The 26,603-nt window shown below is 37.8% G+C and overlaps 1 protein-coding gene across 2 annotated transcripts in view; it reads left to right on the top strand.

The window, feature by feature from the left end:
* The window catches only part of FOCAD (focadhesin), a 91,736-nt gene that overhangs the window by 53,930 nt on the left and 11,203 nt on the right, over positions 1-26,603 (top strand). For both annotated transcript variants that reach the window (XM_088156668.1, XM_088156669.1), the window contains exons 20-35: positions 913-1,101; positions 1,335-1,456; positions 8,676-8,768; positions 10,662-10,750; positions 13,430-13,471; positions 14,732-14,840; positions 15,094-15,210; positions 15,565-15,803; positions 17,209-17,298; positions 20,067-20,214; positions 22,046-22,165; positions 23,020-23,142; positions 23,999-24,076; positions 24,447-24,518; positions 24,674-24,776; positions 25,896-25,976. In XM_088156668.1, coding sequence (XP_088012794.1) covers positions 913-1,101; positions 1,335-1,456; positions 8,676-8,768; positions 10,662-10,750; positions 13,430-13,471; positions 14,732-14,840; positions 15,094-15,210; positions 15,565-15,803; positions 17,209-17,298; positions 20,067-20,214; positions 22,046-22,165; positions 23,020-23,142; positions 23,999-24,076; positions 24,447-24,518; positions 24,674-24,776; positions 25,896-25,976 — 1,815 coding nt within the window. The remainder of the gene's footprint in view (positions 1-912; positions 1,102-1,334; positions 1,457-8,675; positions 8,769-10,661; positions 10,751-13,429; positions 13,472-14,731; positions 14,841-15,093; positions 15,211-15,564; positions 15,804-17,208; positions 17,299-20,066; positions 20,215-22,045; positions 22,166-23,019; positions 23,143-23,998; positions 24,077-24,446; positions 24,519-24,673; positions 24,777-25,895; positions 25,977-26,603) is intronic.

Here is a 26,603-nt window from a genome sequence, read left to right as displayed (position 1 = left end):
TCTAGTATTTGTTGCACATCTAGTTGTTTCACTAAATTTATCCAGATTTTGTAGTTTGAGTTATACTTGTCAGTCTAGAGCCTTGGCTTGTCCCCTGCCTGAAGAATTGCTTCTGAATGGCTTCTATTTATGTCTTTTGGCACAACCAGCAAATGTACTAATATGACAGCAGTGATAAGCTGTGAAACAGCTCCCTCTTTGAGCAAATTTCTTCCATATTGTTCTAGCCATCCAAAACAAAAAAGTTTTTATAAAAGTCTAGAGGAAGTAGGTGGATAGTGTATTCATGTCAACAAACACCTACTCCAATAAAACTGAAGTGTCGAAGGTTGAAGACAAAGACTTAGAGTTTCTGTCTGTATCACTGCAGAGAAAATTGCTCACTGCATTCTGTGAGTTTCGTTAGAAGGATATTGCAGGTAGTGGAAAAAAAATCCCAAGATGCATGTGCCCTTCCTGACATGCTAGAAAAACGGGATTTAGACTCCGCTATGTGACCTTCTGTCAGCCATGTGCTGTCGTTACTGTTATTTTTGTAGCAATCAAAGAAGGTAATCAACAGCTCATGGAATTGTTAAGGCTGTATTTCTTTCCAACCATAAATATACTATGTCAGATTTGAACAGAGTAGCTTTATACTGGAACTTCCTCACATTTCTTGTTTCCAGCAAGTTCCCATGATTTTCAGTGAAGCTGTTTCAACTTCACAGACACTACTGCTTAAGGAAAAGAAAGTCCCCAGATATAGATATTCCTCGTCCCACGCTACATCAGAGTTAAACTGCTGCTCCACTATGAAGTGGAAGAGAAGTACTGGTGTCATTCTGGGCTTTCCAGGGTTAGTTTTGTCTCTCAATCATCAGCTTCTCACATTCCCTTTCCTCTCGCTTCATTGCATTGCACTTCATCAAGCGTTTGAAGAGTTTGCAACATCACTTGTGAAACAAGAGATGGCCAACATGCCCCGTGCTGTGTATCATTCTGCCTTAAGAGGAGGGACCACACGCTCAGACCAGGGGAAGACAGTGGCAGGTGTTCCAAATTTTTTGCTGAAAATGTATGAGAGGAACAAGCAACCAGGCATGACACCAGGCCTGGCAGGTAAGCTGCCACTTTCTTGAAGTAGACAAGTATGCATGTTTTGACCCAAAGATTTCTATGAATCTGAAGGTGAATCAACTTAAGAAACTATGTTTCATGCCGCTTAAATATGCTTGCATGTTCTTTTGAATTGTTGGCTTTATTAAGTTAACCTTACTTTGCTTTGCGTTCTCCCTTGACTCTGAGTGAGTGGTGGCATTGAATTTTCTGTTCCCCTTCCCTCCCTCTTTCAGCTGGCATGTTGCTGTGTTTCGACCTCCCAGTGCACATGGGCAAGGATGGCAAGCCTATTAATCGATTTCTGGCCAGCAGGGGCCGCAATTTTCAGCAAATGTTGGTCGCCCTCATTCATGAGGTAAGTTGTTGCTGGCTCTTCTTCACTTTTTGGAACTATTATACCTCCTTCCCTGCTATCTCTTTTGTTTAAGCTTATTGGGTGTTGGTAGCAGCTAGTGATGGCATGTATGAATGTATCAAAATTAACTGAAGTTGTTGTGAGAGACAGCTAGAATCACAGAATGATCAAGTCTGATAATTAGCCTACCACCATGGTCATCCACTCTCACTAACTTGAACTTAACATGTAAATACTTTTTCTTTTAAGTGCTTACTGCTGAAATGCCTCTTCTGAAAATCAGGAGAACAGGTGACCTTTGCCTTTTCCTGTCTTGCAGACTGCTATACATATATGACTGATACCTGTCATATGTAACCAGTTGTAGGTGAATAGTAGGCCTGAGCAATGATCGGGCTCTATGAGGAAACAATATCTACACCTTGCTAAGACTTGCCTTTTTTTTCTGTCTCTTAAACGTTTCAGCTTCCTGACCTATTAGGGTTGTGCCACGAAAACCGTGCAGTTAGCTTCATGTGGTTTTAGAAAAATGACATGAAATAAGCCCTCTCTCAATCATTAGAGAAAATGAAGTGTTTGTAATGAATATCTAAGTTCATCTTTGAAGATTTTGGACAATAGTGAAAAAAAAAACAAAAAAACCCAACAACAGCAACAACCAAAAAGCCAACAACAAAAAACCAAAAAAACCCACCCAAAATCCTCCAAACAAACAAAACAAACAAACAAACAAAAAAACCCAAACCCACACACACAACAACAACAAAAAAAACACAAAAAAACCACACAAAAAACCCCAAACAAACAAAAAAAAACAAAAGAACAAACAACAAACAAACAAAAACAACAAAAAAACCCCCACAAACAAAAAAAAAAAACCAACAACAACAACAAAAAAAAAAAAAAAAAAAAAAAAAAAAAAAAAAAAAAAAAAAAAAAAAAAAAAAAACACCAAACCAAAAAAAACCCAGTTCAACTGGATACAGGGAAATAAGGATTCTTTCCTAACTTTATGCCAATGGGAGCAACTTTTAACACAAGTAGCTTTTGTGGTAGCTTTTGTGCTAGCATACAGATGTAACTTCTGCTTTCAATATAACATCTGAATAATTTTGGTCCTTCAGGACTGAAAAGGCACAAAAAATAATCATGTCTTATGGCCACAGACACACCACATGGATCCTAATGGAAGTTCGGCCAGGTGTACAAGACAAAAGCCAGTCTTCATCAGTTGGACTGGAGTATAGAAATCCGTCCCTGACTCTATATCATGAAGTCAGTGTCAATGGGATTATGAAGTACTTCAAATGTCAAGTTCTTATCTCAAACCAGAAAAATTTAGAAAACCCACCCTTGAACACTGATGTCAAGATACCTAACCATGTATGCAAATTTAATAGATGTTTTTCATCTCGATATCTTTGCTAATAAAGAATGAAAGCAGAAACTGGAGATAATACCCCTCATTATCACAGGAGTGTAAATTAATAAATGTTTTCTAACTATTTGGAAGCTCCAGTGGAGAGCACCAGGGAAAGTCCACAAGAATATTTCATCTGTCAGAGGAACAGATTCAGATTAATGAGTTAGGAATGAAGCATGGACTTCCATAGTATCCAGAAAGAAAAGCTCTGCATTCTATATAATTGCTTCATTCAGAGAGACTTGAATTCTGTGACAGAGGTTCTGAAGAAAAACATGTTTAATTACCTTATCACAGAAGGCATTCATGGATGTTTTATATCTGTAAAATTATAGTGGAATGAAGATCAGTTCTAAACTTTGTTCTAAACACTTGCCTGTTGCCCTAAAGCATCAAATTAAATCTTGATAAAAAATATTTGTGTGTACTAACAGTAATTATAAAATCCAGCAGCATATGGAAAATTGACTTTTCTTTTGTGAATAAGCTACCTTCATAGAAGCACAACCTTGAAGTCGTTCACTGAACAAAATATAGCAGTTTAATTGTAGTGAATGTGGTGATTTGTATCAAGTTAGTGAATACATAGAATGACTGAGGACAAACATTTTACCAAGTCTCCCAGTATTTTACCTAGTTGATTGATTCAAGGTGTAAAACTAAAAATAAATCCAAATATGTTTATATTTTAAATCTAAACACAAAATATCTTCAGACAATGCTAACTTCACCATTTTAGAAAAAATCTACAGTAACTATAAAATTTTGATTAAAAAATCACTATTTCTGTTTTCAGTTTACACTGCTTTAAGAGTCAAGGGTTTTTTGTGCGTTTTTCCCTTTGTACATAGAGACAGGGTGGTCAGCAAAGAGTTGTTTGGGTCTTTGGCTAGGTGAGAAGCACGTCCCTGGACTCACCAAACTAAATTTCATGCTTTAATGTTTGTTTCATCCTCAGTGTAAGGCTAAGCTATAAACTGCCAAATTGGTTGAAGAAAATTGGGTTGGTAGGACCTAGACCCATCTGATTCTTGCAGTCCTTTAGTCCTTTAGGAATTAATGTGTTCTTGCAAAGTCATTACTTCACAGTTCAACACATAGCACTAAGCATATGTTTTAGGAGTTTAAATTACTCGAATGAGTCTTTTTTGCTACTGCTTTTACTCATTATTTTGGGAGAGGGAAGAAGTTGTGGGGGTTAATCCTTATAGTGACATTTTAAGTAAGGAGTGTTCTGTTAATAAGAAGTCTTAGAGTTGCCTTTGAAGCATCAAGGTCTGCGTAAACCCCTGAATAAAGTCTGAGGTCGATGTAAGCATCAAAAAAATACAATTAATTGGAGATAGCAGGTTTCTATTTATTTTATCTCAAAAAATCTCCGACAGTTGGCATTTTCTTAGTTAGGACTAAGTGGCTACAACTATACTGGGATAATAACATTTTTATGTCTTCAATGGTTAGATCTATTCTCACAGCTATAAAATACGAACCTGCAGGTTGTATATCTGTCTGTATCTGTGCATGCATAGTTGCCATTATTGCACACAGATTTTGGCAACTTGGGCAAGGTGAGGGGCATGAAAATACCTGTTTTATTTTTATGAGATTCTTTATGTGTAAAACTGTGATGCCTGGTATTCTGCTACCAAAAAGAAAGCGTTATATGATGTTTGTATGCAGAGGAAATATTTTCTTCTTCTATGTTGAAAAGTCTTAAAAACATAAAAATAACAAATGTCTGGGTTTTGCTGCCATTCAAATAATACATTAACAGCAGCAAAAATATAATTTACTATTCAACTTTAATAAGCCGTACTTATTCTATCACCTAGGTGCTATTCTAGCTGAGGAATTGGATGCATCTGTGATATCTGTCAGCAGGATCAGACTAAGATGCAGAAGGGTTTTTTTGATGTTACTTGAATAAGTATCTCACAGGAAGAAGAAAATAGTTTCAATAAACTGTGGTATGTTTCAAATGCGAGCTGTATTGCTCTTTAGTGGTCACTGGTGAGTTGAAAGAGGAAGATCATCATTCCCCTAGAAATGGAGATGTGCTGTTTGATTATTAAACATAGCTTGCCAGCCTCTCTCTGAGGGAATATGTAAGTTACTGTAGTCACAGTGGTCAGAGTATAAACCATGGGTTTTCTTCTTCCCTATGGCTACCTGGAACACACTGTACAAGAATCTCCAAATATTGCCTGTGATTGTTTCAGGTTTTGCAAGTAATAGAAATTGCTTCATAGAAATTCATAGGAATAATTTCTTATCAGATGCCCTTCATCTGTTGTGAAAACGATTGAGGATGAATAGTCATATATGTTCACATCATGTACCATATATTTTGATGGTTCTATTCATGTGTGTTTTGGGTTAGAGTTACTAGGCTTTCAGCTAGCTATCCATCTTTTTGTTCTTTAGTGTAGGTGAAAAGAGGACAGTTCATCCTGCATGCAAGAAGCACAGAGGAAGACTGCTAGTGGCAGACCAGTGTGGTAGATGGTGGCTTTGGCACTCTGAAATGGTGCAATTTTTAGGGCTTTTTTTAAATGCAGAATGGTCTTGCCTTTGCGTGTTTCTCAATATCCAATGTGTTGAAAATAGCACAAGTTGCTTTTTCCTATTTATGAGTCATATTTGCAAGCACAATTGCAAAGTTGAGTGGCAGAGGTGAGTTATGCAGTATTAAATATTTCCCTACAAGTAATAATCATATTAGGCACTCTGTCTACTCATGGAAGAACTATTCCCTGCATGTATTTTAAAGTGTGTTCAATTTTATGTGCTGTGATGACATGCATCTTTGAAAAGCAAAGTAAAAAGCTCCCTCTGTGCTTTTCTTTCTTGGTTTGGTTTTGATGTAATCAGGATACTCAAGAGTTTATTCAAACCTTGTACGTGAAGTACCTTGAGATGATAATTGGATTTTCTTGAGCAGAATTCATTGTAGTGTATTCTTCTGTGCCTAGATGGTTGAAGTGCTGAATATGAACTAGTGTGTGCTGGTTTCTGCTACTGAATTTACTGAGCATATTTCGTCCAGTGATAAAACAGTATTCAGAAATTAAGTTTCTGACAGATTTTTGTTTTCCTTGTCCTCAGTCCTACTGAGGAAAAAAAAGACAATTTTTTTCTCACAAAGAAATGTTAGGGGGTGGATTTGGAAGTATATGCATGCAAGTATGTTAAAAAGAGCCTCTAAGCAAAACTTAAAATTAAAAGAGAGGCTGTTTCACCATTTCCTTTATACAGATACATTATGCTAGCCTTATTTATGCAAGGACTGAGGTGGCACTTTATATGTCCCAAATGCAAGCAGGGCATTTGGATACATGCCTAAACTTTTCATTGACATAAAGGTATGGTCCCAAACACATACAGGAGTAGTATCTCATGTGGTTTGCCAGCATTACCTGTCTTGCATTTTGACCAACATGGTCTACGATTTTGTGTCTTTTCAGGCAGATAGGTCCTTCTTAAGCATCAGTTGACAGGCTCAGGTTACTAGCTCCAAGCTCATGCCATTTCTTACTGCCTCAGATATCAGGTTGCAGCTCTTCCTTAGAAACTGCTTGGCTGCTTGGTCTCGCCAAGTGATGTTCCTAAGAAAAACCCTGCATCAGTGAGGCAGTGTTCCACAAGCACTCATCCTTGGTTCTCAGTTCCCTTGAGCATCTCATTCTCTGCACTTTCCCACCCAGCCAATATTTTCTTACAGATAAATTGTGCACTTAATCTGAACTTCACTTGTCACCTTTGCCTGTGGTTGCTACCACACTTCGTGTAGTTCTTGTTACCCTTGATATCCAGCAATAGACAACAAGTAAAGGTTAATGGTTTCCTATACTGAAGTAGCAGCCTGCAGTACTGCTTATATGAAAATCTTCAGCACTATATCCAGTCATTTTCAGTTGTAGATGAATTTTTGAGTGTTCTTTGTTACGTCAAGATGTTCAGTTTCCTCTTTCCTTCTTCATATTGCACATACATGCAAAATGTTTACTGCCCTGAAGAAAGTTAATTAATGAAAAGCACCTCAATATTTCTATTGCGGTCAAACACATCTGCAAATTTTGGGTGTTCCTGATAGACCATGTTGTCTAGATGCTTGAAACATCTCGAGATGCCTAAAGCTTTGTAGTTCATTTCTGCATGAATACCTGCAGTATTTCACAGCCCTGCTTTTGACGTCTTTCACAAGTGTAGATTACATAGTAAACTTAAAAAATCACTACAAGACCAGTTAAACCTGAATCACAGAATTATTTAGGTTGGAGAAGACCTCATTGGGGGCCATCTTTGACAAGTCACCACCTTCTCAACTAGACCATAGCACTAAGTGCCACATCTCAACATTTCTTGAACACCTTCAGGGATAGTGAATACACCAGCTCCTTGGACAGTCCATTCTAATGCTTAACAGCTCTTTACATTAAGAAATTCCTCCTGATGGCCAGCCTGCACCTTCCCTGTCACAGTTTGAACTATGTACTCTTGTCCTGTCCCTGTCTGGGAGAAAAGGCAATCCCCACCTGACTATACCGTCCTTTCAGGTGGCTGTAGAGAGTAATAAGGTTCTGACAATCCTCCTTTTCTCCAGGCTACACAGCCCCAGCTCCCTCAGCCAATCCTCACAGGACTTGTGCTCCAGATACTTCACCAGCTCTGCTATCCTTCTCTGGACACAGTCCAGCACGTCAGTGTTGTTTCTGAAGTGAGATGCCCAGAAATTAAGACAGGATTTAAGATGTGGTTTCCCTAGTGCCAAGGACACAGAGATGATCATTGCCCTGTTTGTGCTGGCCACACTACTGCTGATCCAGGCCACAATGCCATTGACCTTCTTGGCCTCCTGGGCACAGCTGGCTCATGTTTAGCTGTCTGTTGACCAGCAGAAATCTAAATAGTCCAGTGCAGAAGTCTAAAATAGTTTCAGAGTAGAGGCAGAGGGGAAGACTGGACTTGCTGCAGATTCCTCAGGAACCCAAGGAAAGCAATTCTAACTGGAACCTTGACTTCTCATAAACTTTTGGAGGAATTGATAAGCAGAGATGAGAAGGAGCTGTGAATATAATTATAATTAAAAGGAAGGACTAGTGTTCATGAGTCATTATTAAGACGAGATTTCCTTTTTTTACTACTGGTCATATCTATATTGTCTGCAAAATGGAGTATGTTATCTTTTTTGATTGACTTTTAGAATGTTTTTATTTGTATAGGTGTATTAGTACTTATTTACAAGTCCTTCAGGTTCACTGAAAGCAGTGGTCATGGAGCTTTAGGACAGTCCTTTTTTTTGTTACAAAATCCAAGTGAAGAAAGAATACTGACTGCTTTATGTAGATCATTAGGGACATAAAATAGAGGTGAATAAGAAGGAAGACTCAGGAAAATAATGATACAAGGGAAGGTCAGTTATTTATCTAGGTTAACAATTCTGCTTTTAGAAACATCTAAGATGTTCACAAACTATAGAGAAACATTTGCCAGTGCTGCTAAGTGTTGTGCTTATTGCCTCATATGATTTCACTGTCTCTCTGGGATCAATTATTTGTTGCATTACCTGAAACAACCACTTTTGATTGGCCTGTTTAATGAAGTTGAAAGTCACTTGATGTGGGTAAAATCAGAAAGGAGAATAAAGTACATGATCATTTTAGTTTCCTACAGCCATGTATAATGGCCTGTGGAAATGAGTGAATGTTTGTCTGTAAATCGTAGACTGGAGAACATAGATTCTGCATATGTTAGATTTTATGTAACTGTTTCTAACCTTTCTGGTGTGTTGCACAGGTTAATATTCAGCCTTCTGAATGGCACCACTCCATACTGCTGCCACAGACGTGGTTAGGATTTATGAGTCGAACCTACAGTGCAGTCCTGCAGGTAATTTTGAGCTATATAATATTATGGACATTAATGCTTATTCAAATGGTATGGATTTTAATTTTACCAGCAAGAAAACTCATACAAGTTACAAAAAAGTAAAGCTTGAGGTGCTTAATTATAACATTTATAAAAAAGAAACAAAACTGAGTCTTCAGTTCCTGACAGCGCAGTCTGGGATACTTTGTAGAAGTGCAGTTTCTCTTTACAATTCAGGTTCATGCAGGTTTGTTCATGTGTCAACTTGCAGAATATGTCAGTTTTTAGAAGAAATTTTAGCTAGAACTCTAACGTATTCCTTGGGTAGAAAGTTTGAAACAGTAGTACCACAAAGGTGACAGAAGCTATCAAGGAATGATTCTATTAAAAAGAACGTCCCCTTAATCAGCATGTAATCCTGCTGCACTGCAGGAAGCTCCTCTTTCAATTTTTTCAACCCTATCTAATGATTAGGATAGATCTTAAATTCTCTCTTTCATTAGGTTAGCTGACGTGGTATCTAGACCATTGTAGTATAATTTGATTTTCAACGGGGAAATTATCTAAAAAAGGTTTAGCAAATAGCTTCCTTCTGGAATGCTCTCTTTGTGCTACTAGAAGGGCTTATTTGTTTGTATTTCCAGGCCACATCAACTGTTTCCAGCACGAGCACCTCGGGTTGCTGAACGAATTCTAGAAGCTTTGATTGCTGTGCATCAAAACATACACTTCTCTCACATTTTCAAAACAGTTTTTATCTTGACTGTCAATAAAATGCGAGGTCCTAAACCAATCCAGTCCCACTACAAAACAAGCAGCAACTAGTCAGATTGCAGGTTTAGGTCTTGGGGGACGCTGTCATTTGCATTTAATTACTTTCCTATTTTATTTCCCTTCCAAGGCAAGATTTCACAAGAAGCTTAGCATGTACCACATGTTTTCTAAAGGATCTGTAGGATTTCTTGCCATTTTACAGGACAGTAGAGCCTATGTTTGCTGCTTCTTTCTTAATTCTTAGGCTCTTGTAGTACATTTCATTGGAAGTGACCAAAAGAGACTACAGTATAATATGAGTAGTATGGATAGTACATAATGCAGTGTTTCTGAACTGCTATACTGCCTTCTTTTTGGTCAGTGTGTTGTATGTACTCCTTTAATCTCTGTGGAGGGTCACTTTTTGAGTGAGACCTGGATTTTCAAGATTCACTGTGTTGTATTTTCAGGTTGGTACATACACCCAAACTGCAAGCATTCAATACCAGAAAAACACAGCATATGTGCCTGTATTTTTTCATTTATTGCTTAATAACCTGCTAAGGAGTAGTAATTGACAACCTAAACAAGTTAAGTTATAGTTCTCTCAGCTGGAAATAGAATGGTAAAACAAAGCTGCTTTAGATAATTTTAGATAACAGATGTAAGTTGTAACATATGCTATAACATGTTAAAGGGCAGAATATGACCTCTTTAAACGTATAGAAAGAATGGTGTTGGAAATTACAAGGAGGCTGAGTTGTATAAAGTAAAAGAATGAGGAATTCTGCCTTAAGTAGAGCATCAAGAAAGCAATATTTTGCTGTTAGAATCCATTTTAGCTAGCAGGCTTCTAAAGCTCACCCTTCCCAAAGGAACTTGGCTCTGCATGTACAAGATAGATGCCTCAGTATTTGTGGCCATTTGTGCCATCCGCAGTTTGTTTTTATTACTCAGAACAAAAAATTGCAGATTCTTCTCCTTAATACATTGTATATTACAGTGGGATCCCATATGCAAAGCAGGTCACTTATGAACTAACCCTTAGGTTAGGCTACATGTGTTACCTGAGTATTCTCTGAAGAAGTCTTACAATGTAAATAAGTCTTATGATATATATATAGATCAGATCAATTTCTGACTTTTTTTGCAATTCTGCAGGGGAGGCAGGCAGAGCTGGAGATGCAGTTAAAACATGGAAAAGAGGATCCTGAAGAGGTGCAGTACAAACAATTTACAGCCTGGCTATGGTAAGGAAGTGCCTGTGTGCTCCTGATCACTTTTAATGGAAAGTAAGGGGACAGAGGAGGACAAGGTTTCAAAGCCTTTAATTTTGCAAGTTTAAAGACTGTATGAGCACTAATGAAAAAAAATTCCACAACAAAACAACGAGCAACCACCAGATACAGTAACCGTGGTGGGAGAAGGGAGTGAAAAGAAAGATTACTGGGTAACTGTAAGGATTTCCATATATGTAGGGTTATTTCTCTGGTGCTCTAGGCACCATTTGTTGGGTTGTGGTTGTCTTCTTTAAAGAGCCAAGCAGCTAATAGGTGCTATAAAGTAGTTTATTGCAAAGGCACATCAGTCTCAAAAAGGCAAAGAGTCACAAGCGTTAAAGTCCATGCTAAAACTTTGGTGTAAAGTCCCAAATAGCAGCTGAAGCTGCTCCCGGTGGTGCCAGCAGGGCCGGTGAAGCTGGGCAGCTCCTATCTTCTTCTTGGGTGTTGATGATGGCAGTGAGGAGAGCAGCAAGAAAGCAGGAACCAAAGCAAAGGCAAAGCAAAGCAAAAAGCTAATCTGTCCCCTATTCTTAGATTCTTATATAGAAACTTCTCAACAAGCTAAGGACACAAACTCAAACACTACTTCATAACTATTAGAATTCTGGTTCCTTAGCACGCCGGGTTACACATATGGTCTATTTTGTTCTATCTGAAAAATGTAAGCAATATTCTCACTATAGTTTTATTATGTCTAAAACTATGTTCCTGGAGCCTCCACGGAAACACTAGTATCTAGAACTATGTTTTTCAACCTTCACTAGTACTTGCTGTTCTCTCACTGAGGAACTCAGAGAGGCCTCTGTTTTCGGACTCCAACACGTATACACGGGTTCACAGGTACCTTCCCCTCTACAGAACTGAAAACTTTGTAGGGTCAGCAGCTGGAAAGAGTGAAAGAATTCAGGGGTTTTATAGGATGTTAAAGGAGAAGGGTTATGCAAAGATAAAAATTTCTTTCTTGAGAGTTTAGTGAGCTGTTTCACTTACAGAAATGCAAGTCACAATCTGATGTATGTAGTGGTGTACTGATGGTAAGTTGGCCTTATTGAGTGTAAGGATGTTGTTTAAAAGCAAGCACATAACGCCCACTCTTGTCCATATCCTCCACTACTTCTGTTTCAGTCAGGTGAGAAGTGTCTCTCAGTCTGTCAGGATTTAGCCATGAATGTGCATGGCCAGGAGAAGAAGGTGGGAAGTGGGAGGCTTCACAAGAGGAAAAACTGCCTCTCCATGGATAGTATAAATGTCTGTTTTTGTGCTTGTTCATAAGTGTATCGGAAAGCCAAAATGCTTTTTGTCTGATTCAATCAAAAAGGTGTGTTACTAAGTCCCATTCAAGAGGAATTCAGAATTTGTGTCTGTTTTATTCCAGCTGATTCTAGCATAGAGGCTTGCACTGTAAGATTTATAATGCCACAGCATTATAGAAAAGATCCTTTATTAATGGCTGATCCCTTTCTTGATAGGATATAAAAAGGCCTGTAGCAATGCTGCTTTTGTAGATTTCTCCTGAGAGAATTTCTGCTCTGTATTTCCTAAATGATTATAATGTAAGCAGTGTCAAAAATTAACAGAATTCCCTTTAGCAGGAAAGAAATCAAAGCAATAAATGAACTGGAGCCCAGTAGTAGCTTTTCCAGTTTCTTTTTCAGTTTCTTTTCCAGTTCACAATTATTTGCTTGGTTCCTCGAGTCCCTTACTTCAGTAGCTGTTAAGCATTTTTGTTGCTCACTGGGGTTAACCTAATTGTGGACAATGTGGTATAAACTTTAGTGTTAATCCTTTATTGTTTTGCATTGATATTTACCAAGTTGTAAGCACTTCTAGAGCGGTGGCTTTGAAACTGTGTGCAAAACCAGTGTGATTATGAAGGAAAATCTGGGTAGATTTCTTCAAAAGCTTGAGTGTAACTCAGTCTTACAGCATACAGCCCTGTTTTAAGAGATGTGCATTTTCAGTCTAAAGTTGTCTTTTTCTGAAGAATGACATTCATGGCCAGGCTAGAATTGTATGTTTTAGAATAGAGGATCTCTCTCCTCATTCACACGTTTCATGTAGGAGATTGATTGTGTCTCCACTTCAGTCTTGATATGAATGCAAAACTAAACAATTGAAAACAAGTAGCCTGTTATAAATAAACTACAGTAATGTGTAAGAAATTGTAACCACTCTTATGGCTTTAATAAATTGATTTGGGTTTATATACGTATCATAGCATAAATGCCTGTAGGGGTTTACAGAAATATAGTTAGTGTTGAATAAGTTGTAATGCTTGTCCTTTATAAAACATTCAGAGTTCATAGAACATAGAACATAGCTAGAACATAGCACAATGATCTGGAAACTTACGTGTTTGATATGCTCAAAAAGAATGAACCAGCATTTTACAAAAAGTGCTATTAAGTCAAATAACACTCCTTTATAAAACACTGGGAGTGCACATGTACATGAAGAAACTTGGGGTGGTGCATAGAGTTCTTACAGATTAAATGCTTGTAATTATTTTGTGCTAAATCTTCTGATAGGCTGATAGGTTAACAGTTGTTAACCTAGAGTAGACACATGTAAGACTAAAGAGGAATTTAGCTGAGTTCATGCTGTACTATAAAGAACGTGTTGTAAATTCTTTCTGTTCTCTTGCAGGGTCAGAGATATGTTGACTGATGTCATCAAAGGTGCTTCCAAGTAAGAACTGCTAAATTACTACAGATGATATTTTTTCCCGTATTTTCAACGAAGAATGGGACACTGCTCCTTTTCCTCGTAGATCTTGTTAAGATGATTTTTACCTTCTTTGAATTTAAAGCATCCAGGTTTCCTGAATGTGTAGATTTAGAAGCTTCTTTCTGAAGCATTTTAGAAGCTGATCATCAAACCAGCAAAGGTTCTATGCATAGATTAGGAAATTATTTAAGGTAAAAGATGCTGAAAGACTTCAAAGAACTTCACTAAGTACCTTGTTGTAATTCTTTGCAAATACTTCTTATCTGGGAGGAGATAATTTCACTGTTCCAAATGATAATATTTCACTAAGAGTCATGTTTCTTGTTTTAAAAAGCTAAACCGAAATCCAGAAAATACTTTCACTGTGATAATGATATCTTTGATATCCTAGTCATTACCAGGAAAACATACTGCAATATAATCCTGATGGAATTTTCTTATGCTTTTACAAAAGCAGCTGAACAATACGACTGTATTAAACCACTTACACGCCAGTAGACTCCTTGCATCAGTCTTCCATTTCTAAAAACTTCCTTGACTGCTGCTGTAAAAATATACATATTCTGCCAATCTGGCATTTATTGCCAATCCAATGTACTTCCTTATACAAAACTGAACACAGTTATGTTTTCCCTTTTTTGTCAGTGGCAGATTTTCTTTCTTGGTTTTCTTTAAGGTTTGCACTATAGAAGTTAGTACTCTTTGAATCCTATTATGTTAGTGGTTTAGTAGTGTAGGGAAATCAAAACTTATTTCAATAATGGCTGCTCTGCTAAATCTTTCCTTGCTGTTGCAATATAGTGACATCTCCCTCTCTAGCATTCTCCGTTTGAAGATGTTTTTGTTTTGTCCTCTATGGGAATGGTATTAGCTAAGACCAACTGCTGTATTTCTGTAGTGATACTTGCTCTGCAGGGTAGCAGTCTTTATTATAGTGGAAAAAAGCTTCTGTTTTTATACAATTTTGTGTGTGCTAGCCTTTATATAAAAGACAGACAAGAAAAAAACACTGAAACACTTCTCCCCTCCATTCTTTCTCTATTCCTGAAGATGAAAACTAACGGATTTCTGCTGAGCTGGAAGAGAGCCTGATGAAGTTGCTAGGGGCAAAGGCCTTCCCTCCTGGAACACCTGCAGCATAACTTTTCTGCTTTGAGATATATGTTTTGTTGCCAGCATCTCTGTTATATTTCTTAACTGTTTGCCTTTTTTTCTGTTCAGAGACAGCCCAGTGGTGAAAGGAAACTCTATTTTTGCTTTAACTGGCCTTGCAGTTGCTGTAGCCAAATATGAAAGCAGCCTTTCTTCAGACACTGAAGGGGTACCTGAGGTGAGTGAATCTGCAAGAGGGTCCCTTCTCTTAGTGGAATACAGAAAAGTAATATGACCAGGTGTTTGGGGGGCTGGTAAGTGAGGTACTGGAGTGTTGGTATTGACAAGTAAATGATGCTACTTACACTGCATAGGAATCACAAAATAATCTCTTTCATGATGGATCACAGCTGGAACATCAGCAGCTGAGCTTCTGTTTAGGTAGAACTTAAGAAGCAATGATGATGACTATTTGGGTTTGATTTTTGTAGACTGAACCTGATTTCATTCCTGTGAAACACTGGATTTCCATGGTCACAGAGACTCTCTTGAGTATTGTGAATAGCCGCTACCAGCCTAAAGGTCGAGTCTTCCCATGGTTCTATCAGGTATGTGCTGTGGTACTAAAGGCAAGACAATGTATCTGTATTTCATGCCTGGAGTTCTAATAATGAATTTCCTGGTTCTGTTTGAGTTGTAGTAGTTGGAATAGAGGAAAATCAAAACTTTTCTTGCTTTTGTTAATTTTCTTTCATTGTGCTTTCTGCTTATATTTGTGTTTGCATAAAGTTTTTTGTCTTTATTATCAAAATTATAAAAGCCACATGCAAGGAATGTCAGATTGCAATACATCTGTGCTGCTGTTTGCTCTATAGGTGTTTATTTTAAATTCCTCAAATACTGAGTGTTATTGCCTGGAAAGGAGTAAGAGTACAAAAATACTCTCTTTTGTGTTTTTCTAGAAATCCTATTCAGGTGAAAATACTGCTAGTATTATAGCTCGATCCTGTGCAGCCACAGCTTTGTCTCTCCTGGTGCCAATTTTTGTTGTATCATGCAAGGAGAAGATTGAGGAGGTCCTGAGTATGTTGACTGACAGGTTACCTGGGAAACCAAATGCTGATGAGTCTCAAGCTGTTCAAATCCACATGGGTCTTGGCTTGGGGATGTTCATCTCACGTTTGTATGAAGAAAAGATCAGGTGAGAACTACTGTATTTAATGTAGTTGTGAAAGTAACTTCATTTTTCTACATGTAGACTTAAGCTCTGAGGAATTAAAGTCATAGGCAAATGACTCTTGAAGAGCTTTGGAATGTTTCTTCAGAGAAACTTTAGCCCCCTCCACAGATATCCTACGTATTTTGAGAATCTTTCAGGATGAGTGACTAATTGTCATCATATATTAAGGTACAAAGTGCAAAGCAGTCAGCTAGAAGAGCAACACATATGCTTTTAAATGGGACTATGTTATGGGGTTAAATGGGGTTACGTTGGAAGATGCAATTGTAAAATAATTCACAGTTCTCATTGGTTCATTTGTAAGTGGCACTGGATATGGGACAGTGTTCACTTATGTCATGTGTGTTACACATGTGAGGATGGAGAGACAACAGGAGTAGTGTAATGAACTGTCTCTAAAGCATGCTGTTACAGCTCTGTTGGCAGCACAGAAGTGTTCTGAAGTTGTTAGAAAATGCCTCATTTTCAGAAAGGTTGGCCTCGGTTGCAAATTTATGGTGATTCCAGAGAAATTAAGAAGTAGGTTTGGCTTTATACTCCTCCAATTTCTTGACTGCTATGGATTTTGTCTTCCTTTATACCCATAGAAATGTTTAATTAGTATACAAGCATAGGTACCAAACAGATTCGATTGGCAGTTGTTAATTTGCTCAGTAAAGCTGTTTCCAAGGCACCTGCTTTTGTTAAAACTGAAGTATTGCTGAATTCTAATCTTCATGCTTTGGTGCCTTGATGCCTTCCTGCCACTGACTCAGTCACGTAATTTGGGAATGGACTACCTCTGGATGTTTAGTCAGTGGGACAACTGAGCTAACACAAGCATTAAAAGACTCTTAAAGAGAATGAAGTTACATCAGCCCAGTATTTAGGAGTATATGAATCAATATTTTGGGTGTTTGTTTTATTTCTGTGGTGAGGGATGTTAAGTGAATGCATTTGTCTAACCATTTCTTGTGGACTAGTTTTACTCTTTCATTGCCCTGTGTGATTTGAAAGCTTAATCTCACACATTCTTCAAATATTGTCTTGCAACAAATCAAAACTCATAGGAATGTAGCTGTAGCTTATATGAGATTATTGAGCTAGTTTCCATTAAAGATGTCCTGTTCATTATGAAACTGGTGTACATGTTTTATAAGAGGGGAGTCTATGATATTTTTGGAGTGAGATGTAAGTGCTTCTTTATCAGTAAGTTAGGCAATGAAGTAGAGAGAGATTGACAGAGCTACTAGCGTGAAATGTCGCAAATTTTCGGCGTATAAATAGCGTATAAATAGTTACAGGTCTAGCTGAGATCATGTTTTATCCTCCTCCCACTGTCAGGCATTGGAATTTTTTTTTTTTTGTTTCTGTTTCGCTTTGGTAGTGAAATACCTGGTCAACAGATGAACTTGGTTCTCATGAAGTCTTTGGATGTGTTGGAGGACTGCTGCTTTGACACCAATCTGGAGTACAAGTGAGTTTCCTTTATTACGGATGATACTTTATTTTGAACTCTACATTTTTAATTCACGCTTTCTTCCTTAATTTTATACAGAAAAGTATAAAACTAGGATAAGGAGACAGCCCATTCTGAGTACTTCCATATAATCACCAGTCAGGCAGGCTGGAAAGACCCTTTGGAGGGCCACATGCTCCCTAAAACAGAGTCAGTCACAGACTTGGTCTACATTGCTTAAGATTTTACAGTCAGGATTTGAAACTCCTAAGACAATAAAACACGTGTCAGTTGCCACGAGACAACTAACATAGAATGGCACCATGTTTCTTCCACAGTAGTAATTTCTCTTTTAAATCAGGGAAGGAGCCACAGTATCTTGAGCAGCTCAGTGTGAGTACATAAGGTTTTCTTTGATTTTGAGCATTACTCTGCCCAGCTCTTCCCTGTTCAAAAGAAACAGCAATAATTCCCATTTGCCTTTGCCCTCCTTTCTCTGGTGCACTTTCTGAAAAGCTCTGAGGAGTCCCAGCTGTGCACCATTGGACTGTGAATCTGTATAGCTCAGTGATGATTTCTTTTGCCTTTTGAGTGGCACAGGGTGAGACAGACAGTACACAGGGACTGTACCAGCTGCACCCCTTTGTGATGCCTATTGCTGCTGTTTTGTGCAGCCTGTTAGCTGGAGATCAAAGCCTCAGAGAAGAGCCAAGCCAGACATCTCTGGCAGCAAGAGGTTGCCAGAAGAATATGAAACAATGACAAGAAAGAGAGGGAAGATTGAAGAGTGGATAGTTTTTTGTGCTGCCTATGGTTTTTAAAAGTTAAGAGGAAGTTGATGTCTAGTATGAGTTCTCTCTGCAAGCAAAGAAGTAATGTAAAGCTGTAAATGTTGCAGAGTTGTCCAAATTTTGCATTTCTACACTTGTAAACTGCTGTTCCAAAGGAAGATCCTTTCCAGCCTCTTCATCCAGTGTGACACAGGCATGATCAGCTGTGAGGCATGAGCATTTTCAGCCGTGTTTCACCCCTGCTAAAACAGTGATTTTCTTTTTCACTAAAAGCAGGCTGACAGTGTTTTAGGCATAGGTTGGCTGAGCAGTGGAGGTGTGGGACAGTGCAGTGCAGCAGTGCGCTGTTTGGGCTCAGGCTGCGCCCAGTGGAAGGCAGGTTTCCCTTCAGCCTGATGCTCTTGTAGTAAACACTTTAAATGTGCTGGGAAATCTGAGATACCATGTAGATGAAATATACGTAAATACTAATTTTATGTAACTCACAAATAAGGTAGCCAAGTGAGAGCAATTGTTAGTTACAAAAAGGGAAGCAGAGAAGGTGAAGTTTCATTCTTGCTTTAGTCTCTAATTGTGTTTTAAGTCTTTATTAACAGTGATTAACATAAAATACTATAGCTCTAATGAGAAATTCCATTTTCTTTCTATGTAGTTTTGTCAACAAGCAGTAGTGTAAACTTGAATTTAGAACTCTTGTATATAAGCTATGTCCTTGTTTTGTTGGCTATTTATGAATTCAGATATACCAGTTACTTAAAAAGGTTTGCTTGATCTTTGCTGGAAAAAATACCACTCCCAAGATACCCCTCTATGTATTTTAGCCATGCTTAATCATCCTTAATCCCCAGTTACTGTAAAACATTATCTTAGGAATATGATTGAAGTTATTCTCAGTTGTTTCTTTTTTACCTAGCTGAGTAAAAACAGCAGCTATTGCCATTTTTAAGTTGGATAGGAGAAGCTTAGGAGAAGGTGTAAGATCCTAACCATGTTCATTTGACTATTTGCTGTTTGCTACAAGCAGTGTCAGTGAGATGTGCAAGTGGGAAAAACAATCATCTACAGATAAGAGCCATTGTGGATGTGTGCCAGTAAGAGATTACCTTCAGAGGCAATAAGTGTCTGCTATGCTTAGTATCTCATGATGGAACCCAGAACTGTTTGGAAGTTTTCTGACAAAACTGATGACTTGGAACTTGTTAAGGCAGCACACATGCTGAATTTAGTAAAAGATCTTTGGTCCAGAATGGAATTTCTGATAAAATCTGAAAAAGAGGTGGAGACTGTGGAGATGTTTGTGCCAGCTGCCCTATTAAATTGTGTCCTTGGAAACTATGTTCTTGTTGCAATTTTAAGTGTCCTCAGCATCAAACAGTTAATTATGCTGGATATGCCCGCCCTGATGAAGCTGCTCCACTGTAGTTAGTACATACAGGTTAGAATGTACACCTGATCATTCCAGTTAAGAAATACAGGTAAATACCTTAATCTTTACAGCCATTTTAGCAGCTCTCTGGCTAAATACTAATTTCATTTCTTTTACAAATGTAACAACTCTTGGAGGAGTCTGACAGCAGCAGGTGCTAATACACCCAGTGAACCTGCAATTAGTATGTTTAACTGGGATTTCCTAGTTTATACTGTCAGGACAAATCACACATTGAAATTTGGATCCATACTTCCTTCATACTAGTTTATGGCACTTGTTGGGACTACTGGTTCTTCAGAGGCAGAAGTATTAATGAGACTGTATGTGTAGGGTTTATTTTTAAATAGACATTTTCTTCTTATGCTCTTCTTTCATCTGGTGTTTCCTGAAAAAGACGGGCGAAATAAAAACCATTAGCGAAATTGATTGTGGTAATAAATTATCTACAGAGCTAGTTATCAGGCAAGGCCGAGAGGTGGTCTTTCCCACAAACTTTGTTGGGGTTTAAAGTGAGTTCAGAGCAGGTAAAGCATACTTAATCCTTTCTCTTTTGTTTTCTTTTAAAGCACTGGATGTATTTTAGGAGTAGGACTTGTTCTTTCATTTATGAGTCACAGTAGCCAAACAGAATCACGAGTGCATGTTGCTGCTTCATTGCGAAAACTCTGCAAATACCTGGACAGCAGTGAGGAGCAAAGCAGAGGAGTTCAGGAGGTATGACCTATTTTATCATAAATTTTAAATTTTCCTTTTATTTTGTTGCCTCCCTTTAAAAACTATAGTCTTTTTGCTGAAACTTTTTATTTGTGATACTGGAAGGCTTGAGTCCTACATTTTGTTTCACAGTATATAGGTTTATGTCTGCTGGGAAAAAAACGTGATAATAACGGCAATAATAAAAATAGAATAATGTGTAATACTGTACAGACGTTAAGAAACTGCCTGAAAAGATAATAGACATGATCCTTTAAAGGTCTACTTTAATTCCTTAAGCCCATTAAGTTTTTGAAAGTTGAATCATGAGTAACTATGCATATGGGTCTCTTATGTACAGTTGTTTACGACTCATCTGATCTACTAAAAGCAGATAACAAGCTACTCTCAGAGAGAACTTAAATGCTAATACTTCCTCTTTCAATATGCCTTCTGTATACTTCTTTGAAATTTGGTGTCACTAGCTAATGTGAATGATGTACTTGTGCATGCTGCTATGGCCCTATTTACTATTCTCTTTATGTTTTGGACGCTTAAACTGAGCCCTGCATTTCAGGAAGTTTTTTTCCAGGATATGTCCTGTAAGTTTTAACATGATCCATGTACTTAGCCTATAATTCTGCTTAAGTAAAACTTGAGAATGAAAAGTGATGAAATTCAAATAGTTTACTACACAAAACAAAAATCAGAGCAAGCAGATGTTGTGCACGATAAAGCAGCTCACTGTACATGATGTATGTAAGGCTGGAGCAGCTGAACAGTTGAGTTGCATAATCCTCTGTTTTTCTTACGGGAGTTAATAGAGATTGATAATATTATTCTTTTCCCCCTGTTGGGGAAAAGAGAAGTCTCTGAGAGCTCTTTATTAAATATCTTCTTCAATGGGGTTCTATTTTTTTGGCAGTACATATGTGTTGGGGATTAGCCTTTTGCAGTTTATGGTACATGCGTTAAAATTACTTACAGCTATGAAATAATTTATCTGTCCCCAGAGATCTTCAAGTGTATTATTGAAGTGAAACTGAGTTTAATACAGCAACTTCTGAGATGAAAGGCAGCAGCTGTTTAACATCATGAGATAGTTTGGATTAAAAGCAAAACCTACCTTTTGCAATTAAAACTTCTGTAAGGATTTGTACAGATGAGTAAAATTTTGGCAGCACTCTAGGATGAATGCTACTATGTAAGATGCACAAGAGATTCTTTCAGAGCTGTAAATGACTTGGATATAACCTGGTGCTTGAGGAGTAATTTTGGCCTGCTGCAGCAAGAGGTACGATCTGCATATTACTTGCTACAGGTCAAACTGATGTCAATCCTGCACAGTTGGCAGGTCCTCTTTGGTTCCCTCAGTCATGTGTTCTGCTGCTGAACTTTAGTGCAGAGGAGGTTAAACACTTGGCACCCTTGCTTTGTTGGTAGTTCCGACTTCACTTCCTTATTCTCTGTGGTTAAGGCGGGAGAAAATAGAAAAGCAGTGTTGCTGGTGAATCCTTCTGCAAGGACAGAAGGCTGGTGTTGAGGGCTGTGTGTGAAGGACAGTTCTACATGCTCGTTTTCTGGCTTTGTGGGCCTGCTTGTAGTCCTGATGGGAGCACAGCATGCTGAGTATGCTTACTGACCTCTGTAAAATAAGAAGTATTTCCATCCTTTAGTTGTGTTTATTAAACATTATTAGCATCCATGAAAAATCTTTCAGAGGGAACAAATACCTGAAAGTATAAAGTGAAAATGTTACATCTTTTCTATCATGCTGGCACATTATTCAATGTGACCATTGCTACAGTGAACTTGATGAGACTCTAGTTAATGGAATAAATTTTTTTTTTAGGTACTTGCCTATTCTGTGGCCTGTTCTTGTGTCTCTGCTTTCAGTGTTGGAATCATAGAAGCAGCTGAGGCTGAGAAGGCTATGAGCAAGCTACAGACCTTAGCAGAAAATAATCAGCAGGTAATAATTCTGTATTTGGGCTTTCCTTCAGTTCTCTTTCTCTCTTTATCTATTTTGTATTGGATACTGCTTTACTTGAACTGTAATTCAAGACAATTATATTGATCTGCTTTCATTGTTAGCTAATGCTGAATGTATTTTGCATACCATGCAGTTACTAAGACTACCACTTGATTCATTGATGTGATTACCAGACAGTGAGATAGAAGCAAGTTGTATGTGTTTGATAGCATTTAGAAGAGAAATTGCTAAGTTTGATGCCTTTAGTCCCTGTATCCTGCCATTTTTTGTCTCTTTTATAGCATATTTCTATAAATTCTTTTTCTTGGTGGGAAAATACATCAGCTGTGAGGTTCTGAATTTTTACTTTCCCTTAATCACCAGACAGTGCATCATAGCCACAGCTTCCTCCAGGTGTGTGTTTCATCCCTAGTGTACGATGGTACCCCTCAAATTGCCAAAAATAATCTCAGTATTTCTGTGCAAGTTCTTTTCTGGTTAAAGTTTTCCGGGAAATGAAGGAGCCAGGGTTAGGCAACCATATTTGAATCAAAGCCTGCTAGTACATTAATCATCTGTTCAGAATGTTTATCTGAAAAATAGGAAGTCAGAGCTAACTACCCATGCTAGAACTTTTTCTCTTCATATCAGAAAATCTACTCTAAAACAAAGGCTCTGTTTCCCAAAGATTTAATCTCAGAAAATCTCATGTCACTTGAAGTAAGGAATTACCTGGTATTCTAGACAAAGACATTACCTCTAATTCTTGGGAAATAATACATTTGTAAGTAATGTTTCAATAACAAATCTATTTTTGTAAAATTGTTTTTTAATAAGTTCTTTTCACCTTACAGACCTACAGTTTTGCTTTGGCTTTAGGTGCGATAGTACATGGATTGTCAGCTTGTGGTCATGGGAAAGCTGAAGACCTGAGTAACAGACTAATGGCAGCCTGGATAAAAATTGTGCTTGCAGAGGTAAAGGAGTTTGAGTGCATATTCTGGGTTTTGTACTTGTTTTGTTGTTTTGGGGTTTTTTTGTTGAGTGGGGGTAGAGGAAATGGGGAAGGGATGGTGTGTGGTTTAAAATAAACAGTAGGAACATAATTTTCCTTACTTCTGCAGGAATGATGCTAGGAAAAGTTATGACTATCTGAATATGCTGTTTGATTAATATTTGGACGCAAGAGTGTAACTTTGGGCTGTTTGCTAAAGGGGAAAAAATCCCTGCTTCTCTTCTACTTGGATAATTTGTGAGAAATGCTTATCTTAATGAGGTCTTAATTTGGACATTTTCACTCACATGTTCACATTTGGAACAGTGCCCAAGGATAAAGTCTAGGTTATTATGTGAAAACGTCTTGTGAAATCAGGTGCTGCTGGTCAAAACTAGAATAAAGGATGATTATAGTGCCTTAGTCATTATAATAATTTCAATTTATCTGTAAAAGTTAGATGTTTCAAATCAAACGCTAAACTTACACATTGAGATTGCAGCTGAAGGTAATTATCAATAAAGAAACTGGGTTTGAGTTGAATTGCACTGGTATATTTTGTGGAATAAAGATTGTGCTAGGGAAAAAAGTGATTTTTCAATCTATGAAGATTTCAGATTTAGAGGAGTGAGGAGAAGGTCCACATAAAGCTTTGTTTCATCAAGAAAGGGATTAGTATTGTCCACCATGCTGGAGTCTGATCTGAAAAGGCTGTTGGGATTACAGGTGTACTCGTGATAGTAGTTACAGTTTCTAAGTTGGAAGAAACAAGCATTTTGTCCTACAGTAGTGTTGTGTCATCACATTGGCTCACTGGTCCTGAATTCCTGAACTTCCAGGGTTCTCCAACAATGGAGCGTCTGGCTGCTGTCAGTGGGCTGGTTGCACTGGTGGGCTCTGAAGGAGGCATGATACAGGTAAGAATATGCAAGCAAATGGTACCTTAATCTCATGGAGAAATTTGGCTAGAAGGCAAGATGAGATGCATCTTCCCCATTCCTACAGCAATGGCTGTAAACCATGACATCACATTTTCACAATAATTCACATTGGGTACGAAACAAGCAATATTGAATTGCAATGCATAAAATGGAGTTTGTTCAATTTTGCCATCATATGGCCCATATGCAATGCCACTGGGGAAACGTTTACAGCCATATAGCTTTCTCCTTTTCTCGTTCTTGCTCCCCAGAAAAAGGCATGGGTGCAAATGTAATATTTTCAGAATTTTTTCTCTGTTGCCTCTTTCTTTGCCTCTTACAAAATTATTTTCGTTTTCTCTTGCAGCTGAAATCTGAGAGTATTCAGTCCTCACAGTTTCAAAGTAAGCTGAATGAAGTGATCAGAACCCTTACACAGGTAATGGCATCCTCCTTTGGATAATGCACTAGCGTACCTTCACACCTTGCACAACCGAGCCAAGTCTGTTGGAAAGAAACTATGTAATGCTTGTGTCCAGCTTGAATGAGGCAGTGTAGGAGAATTTTTTAACTAGTGGTTTATTGTCTCAACAGATAATTAGTTTCTCCGAGCAAATTGGTCTTCAGACAAATGCAGTGAGACTTCTGGGACGTCTTCACATGTCTTGTTTGTCTTCTTCCCAGAACAGGGCGTCTGGTAAGATGCTTTATTATTGCTTCTTAAAAAAACATGTCGAAATAGCACATCACTAAAAAGACAGTGAGGGCCACATTAAATGATACAAGTTAGACATTGCAGCCCTGTGAAGTGACATGAAAGCCTTTAAATTGGAGATCTCAAGGTCCTGTGTGCCTCAAGGTTGGAACATGAAGGAGGAATCAGTGTGCTGAATAGGATCCTCCACATCTGCTTTTACTTGCAGTGTGAAAGTAAGGTTCTAAATTGTTCTAGTGAAACTTGTATTTTGCTTCTTTATTTTTTAATAGGATAAACTCTAAACTGGTTTTACAGTTCCTGTGGCACATGTATTTGACATCTACTCTGTGCCTTTTAGATTAATCTACTATTTGTTCTAGCACTTCCACTGTATAAAAAAATCAATCCAAAACTGGTCTATAACAAGACCAAGCTGACTTTTTAAAAGTATTTTTCCAGAACAGATATTCTCTGGTTAGCTGAAATAAAAAATTTTCTGTGCCCTTTCAGGACAGCTGATACATCACTGATTTCAAGTTATTGTTTCAATAACCATTTGTAAAATTAAGGCCAGATAATTAATCATTAATGAAATACCAATAATAAGTGCAAACTAATAAAGCTGAAGCTGTTCACTTTGGTGTGAACTAAACTGGGAACCAAAAATCCAAAATGTAGATGAACAGAGAAAAGTCAGAGAATCACAGAGAAAAGTCTCTCAAAGTTTCTGCTTTTATGTATGGCTGCATGCATGCATGCCTAGGGTTAGATAGATACGGAAAGTCTCTGCTTCATTAAACTTCCTAAAATTTTGAAGCGCTCCCTTTCAAAGCTCAACTTGCAGTGCCCAATATATTTTTAAGGAAGTTCTTATCCTGGCTTTTCAATTGACCTGTGAATTTGTTTTTTCAGATCTGGCACCTCTCACCACCAGAAATGTTTAGCTTAAAGGTGAAAAGGCCAATACAGCTATCAATCTTGTGGTCTAAATACTCTGAGTCACCTACAGAATCAGTTAGCTCAAACATAGCTCAGTTTGGCCTTTAAATTTACATAGGAGCAGATGATGTTTTTTGCTGATGATGTTTTAGAACATAGGCAATCTTTTTATCTTCACAGTTCCTCCAGATTTTAGCTACTTACCTGTAAATAGTTTTATCAGGGCAGCCATTGACTTCGCCATTGAAAGTGGAAAGAAAGGTAAGGATCAAACTACTGTATTTCTCTGGGAAATTTGTTACAGCTGTAAAAGGTGACCTTAAACACTTGCTTTTATTTGCTAAGAGAACTTTTCTGAGTACAAATTTGAACTTCACTAATGTGAGGTATTTAAAATATGAATTTAATTACACTCAGAAAATTTAATTGCATTCAGAAGGATAAGGTAATACATCAAATATGTGTATTTAGGACTTTAGTTTCCTCCACCTAATTTTTGACTTTTAAAACCCATTTTCCTTCCCTCTCTGCTGGTGAGATGATGTTTCTTCCCAGTGAGAATGCAAGTCAGATCATTTTAAGTGGTAGCCTGTATGGTCAGTTAATATTCCATCATTAGACCGACTTTATGCTATTCCTTATTTCAGTGGTGTTGGATTAAGATTCTCTGTAACAGAGTGGAATTAAACAGATTACTGCTGTGACAAAAGCAAAGAAGCCTGAAGAAAGTATATTCTTACATGAAGAAGCCTGGTAAAAGAGAGATATCTTGGAATAGTCTTAAGGAAGATAGAGAAGATTACTCCTGTGTGGAGCTAAGGGAGCTCACTGCTGTCCTATGAAACAAGCTTTGCTTTAAATGGAGGTTAAAATGCCCATTTTTTGATT

The sequence above is a fragment of the Sturnus vulgaris genome, chromosome Z, assembly GCF_052056855.1.
Source record: "Sturnus vulgaris isolate bStuVul1 chromosome Z, bStuVul1.hap1, whole genome shotgun sequence".
NCBI classification, from domain to species: domain Eukaryota; kingdom Metazoa; phylum Chordata; class Aves; order Passeriformes; family Sturnidae; genus Sturnus; species Sturnus vulgaris.
Note: the sequence above shows the minus strand (reverse complement) of the source record. Positions and strands in the feature narration are given on the sequence as shown.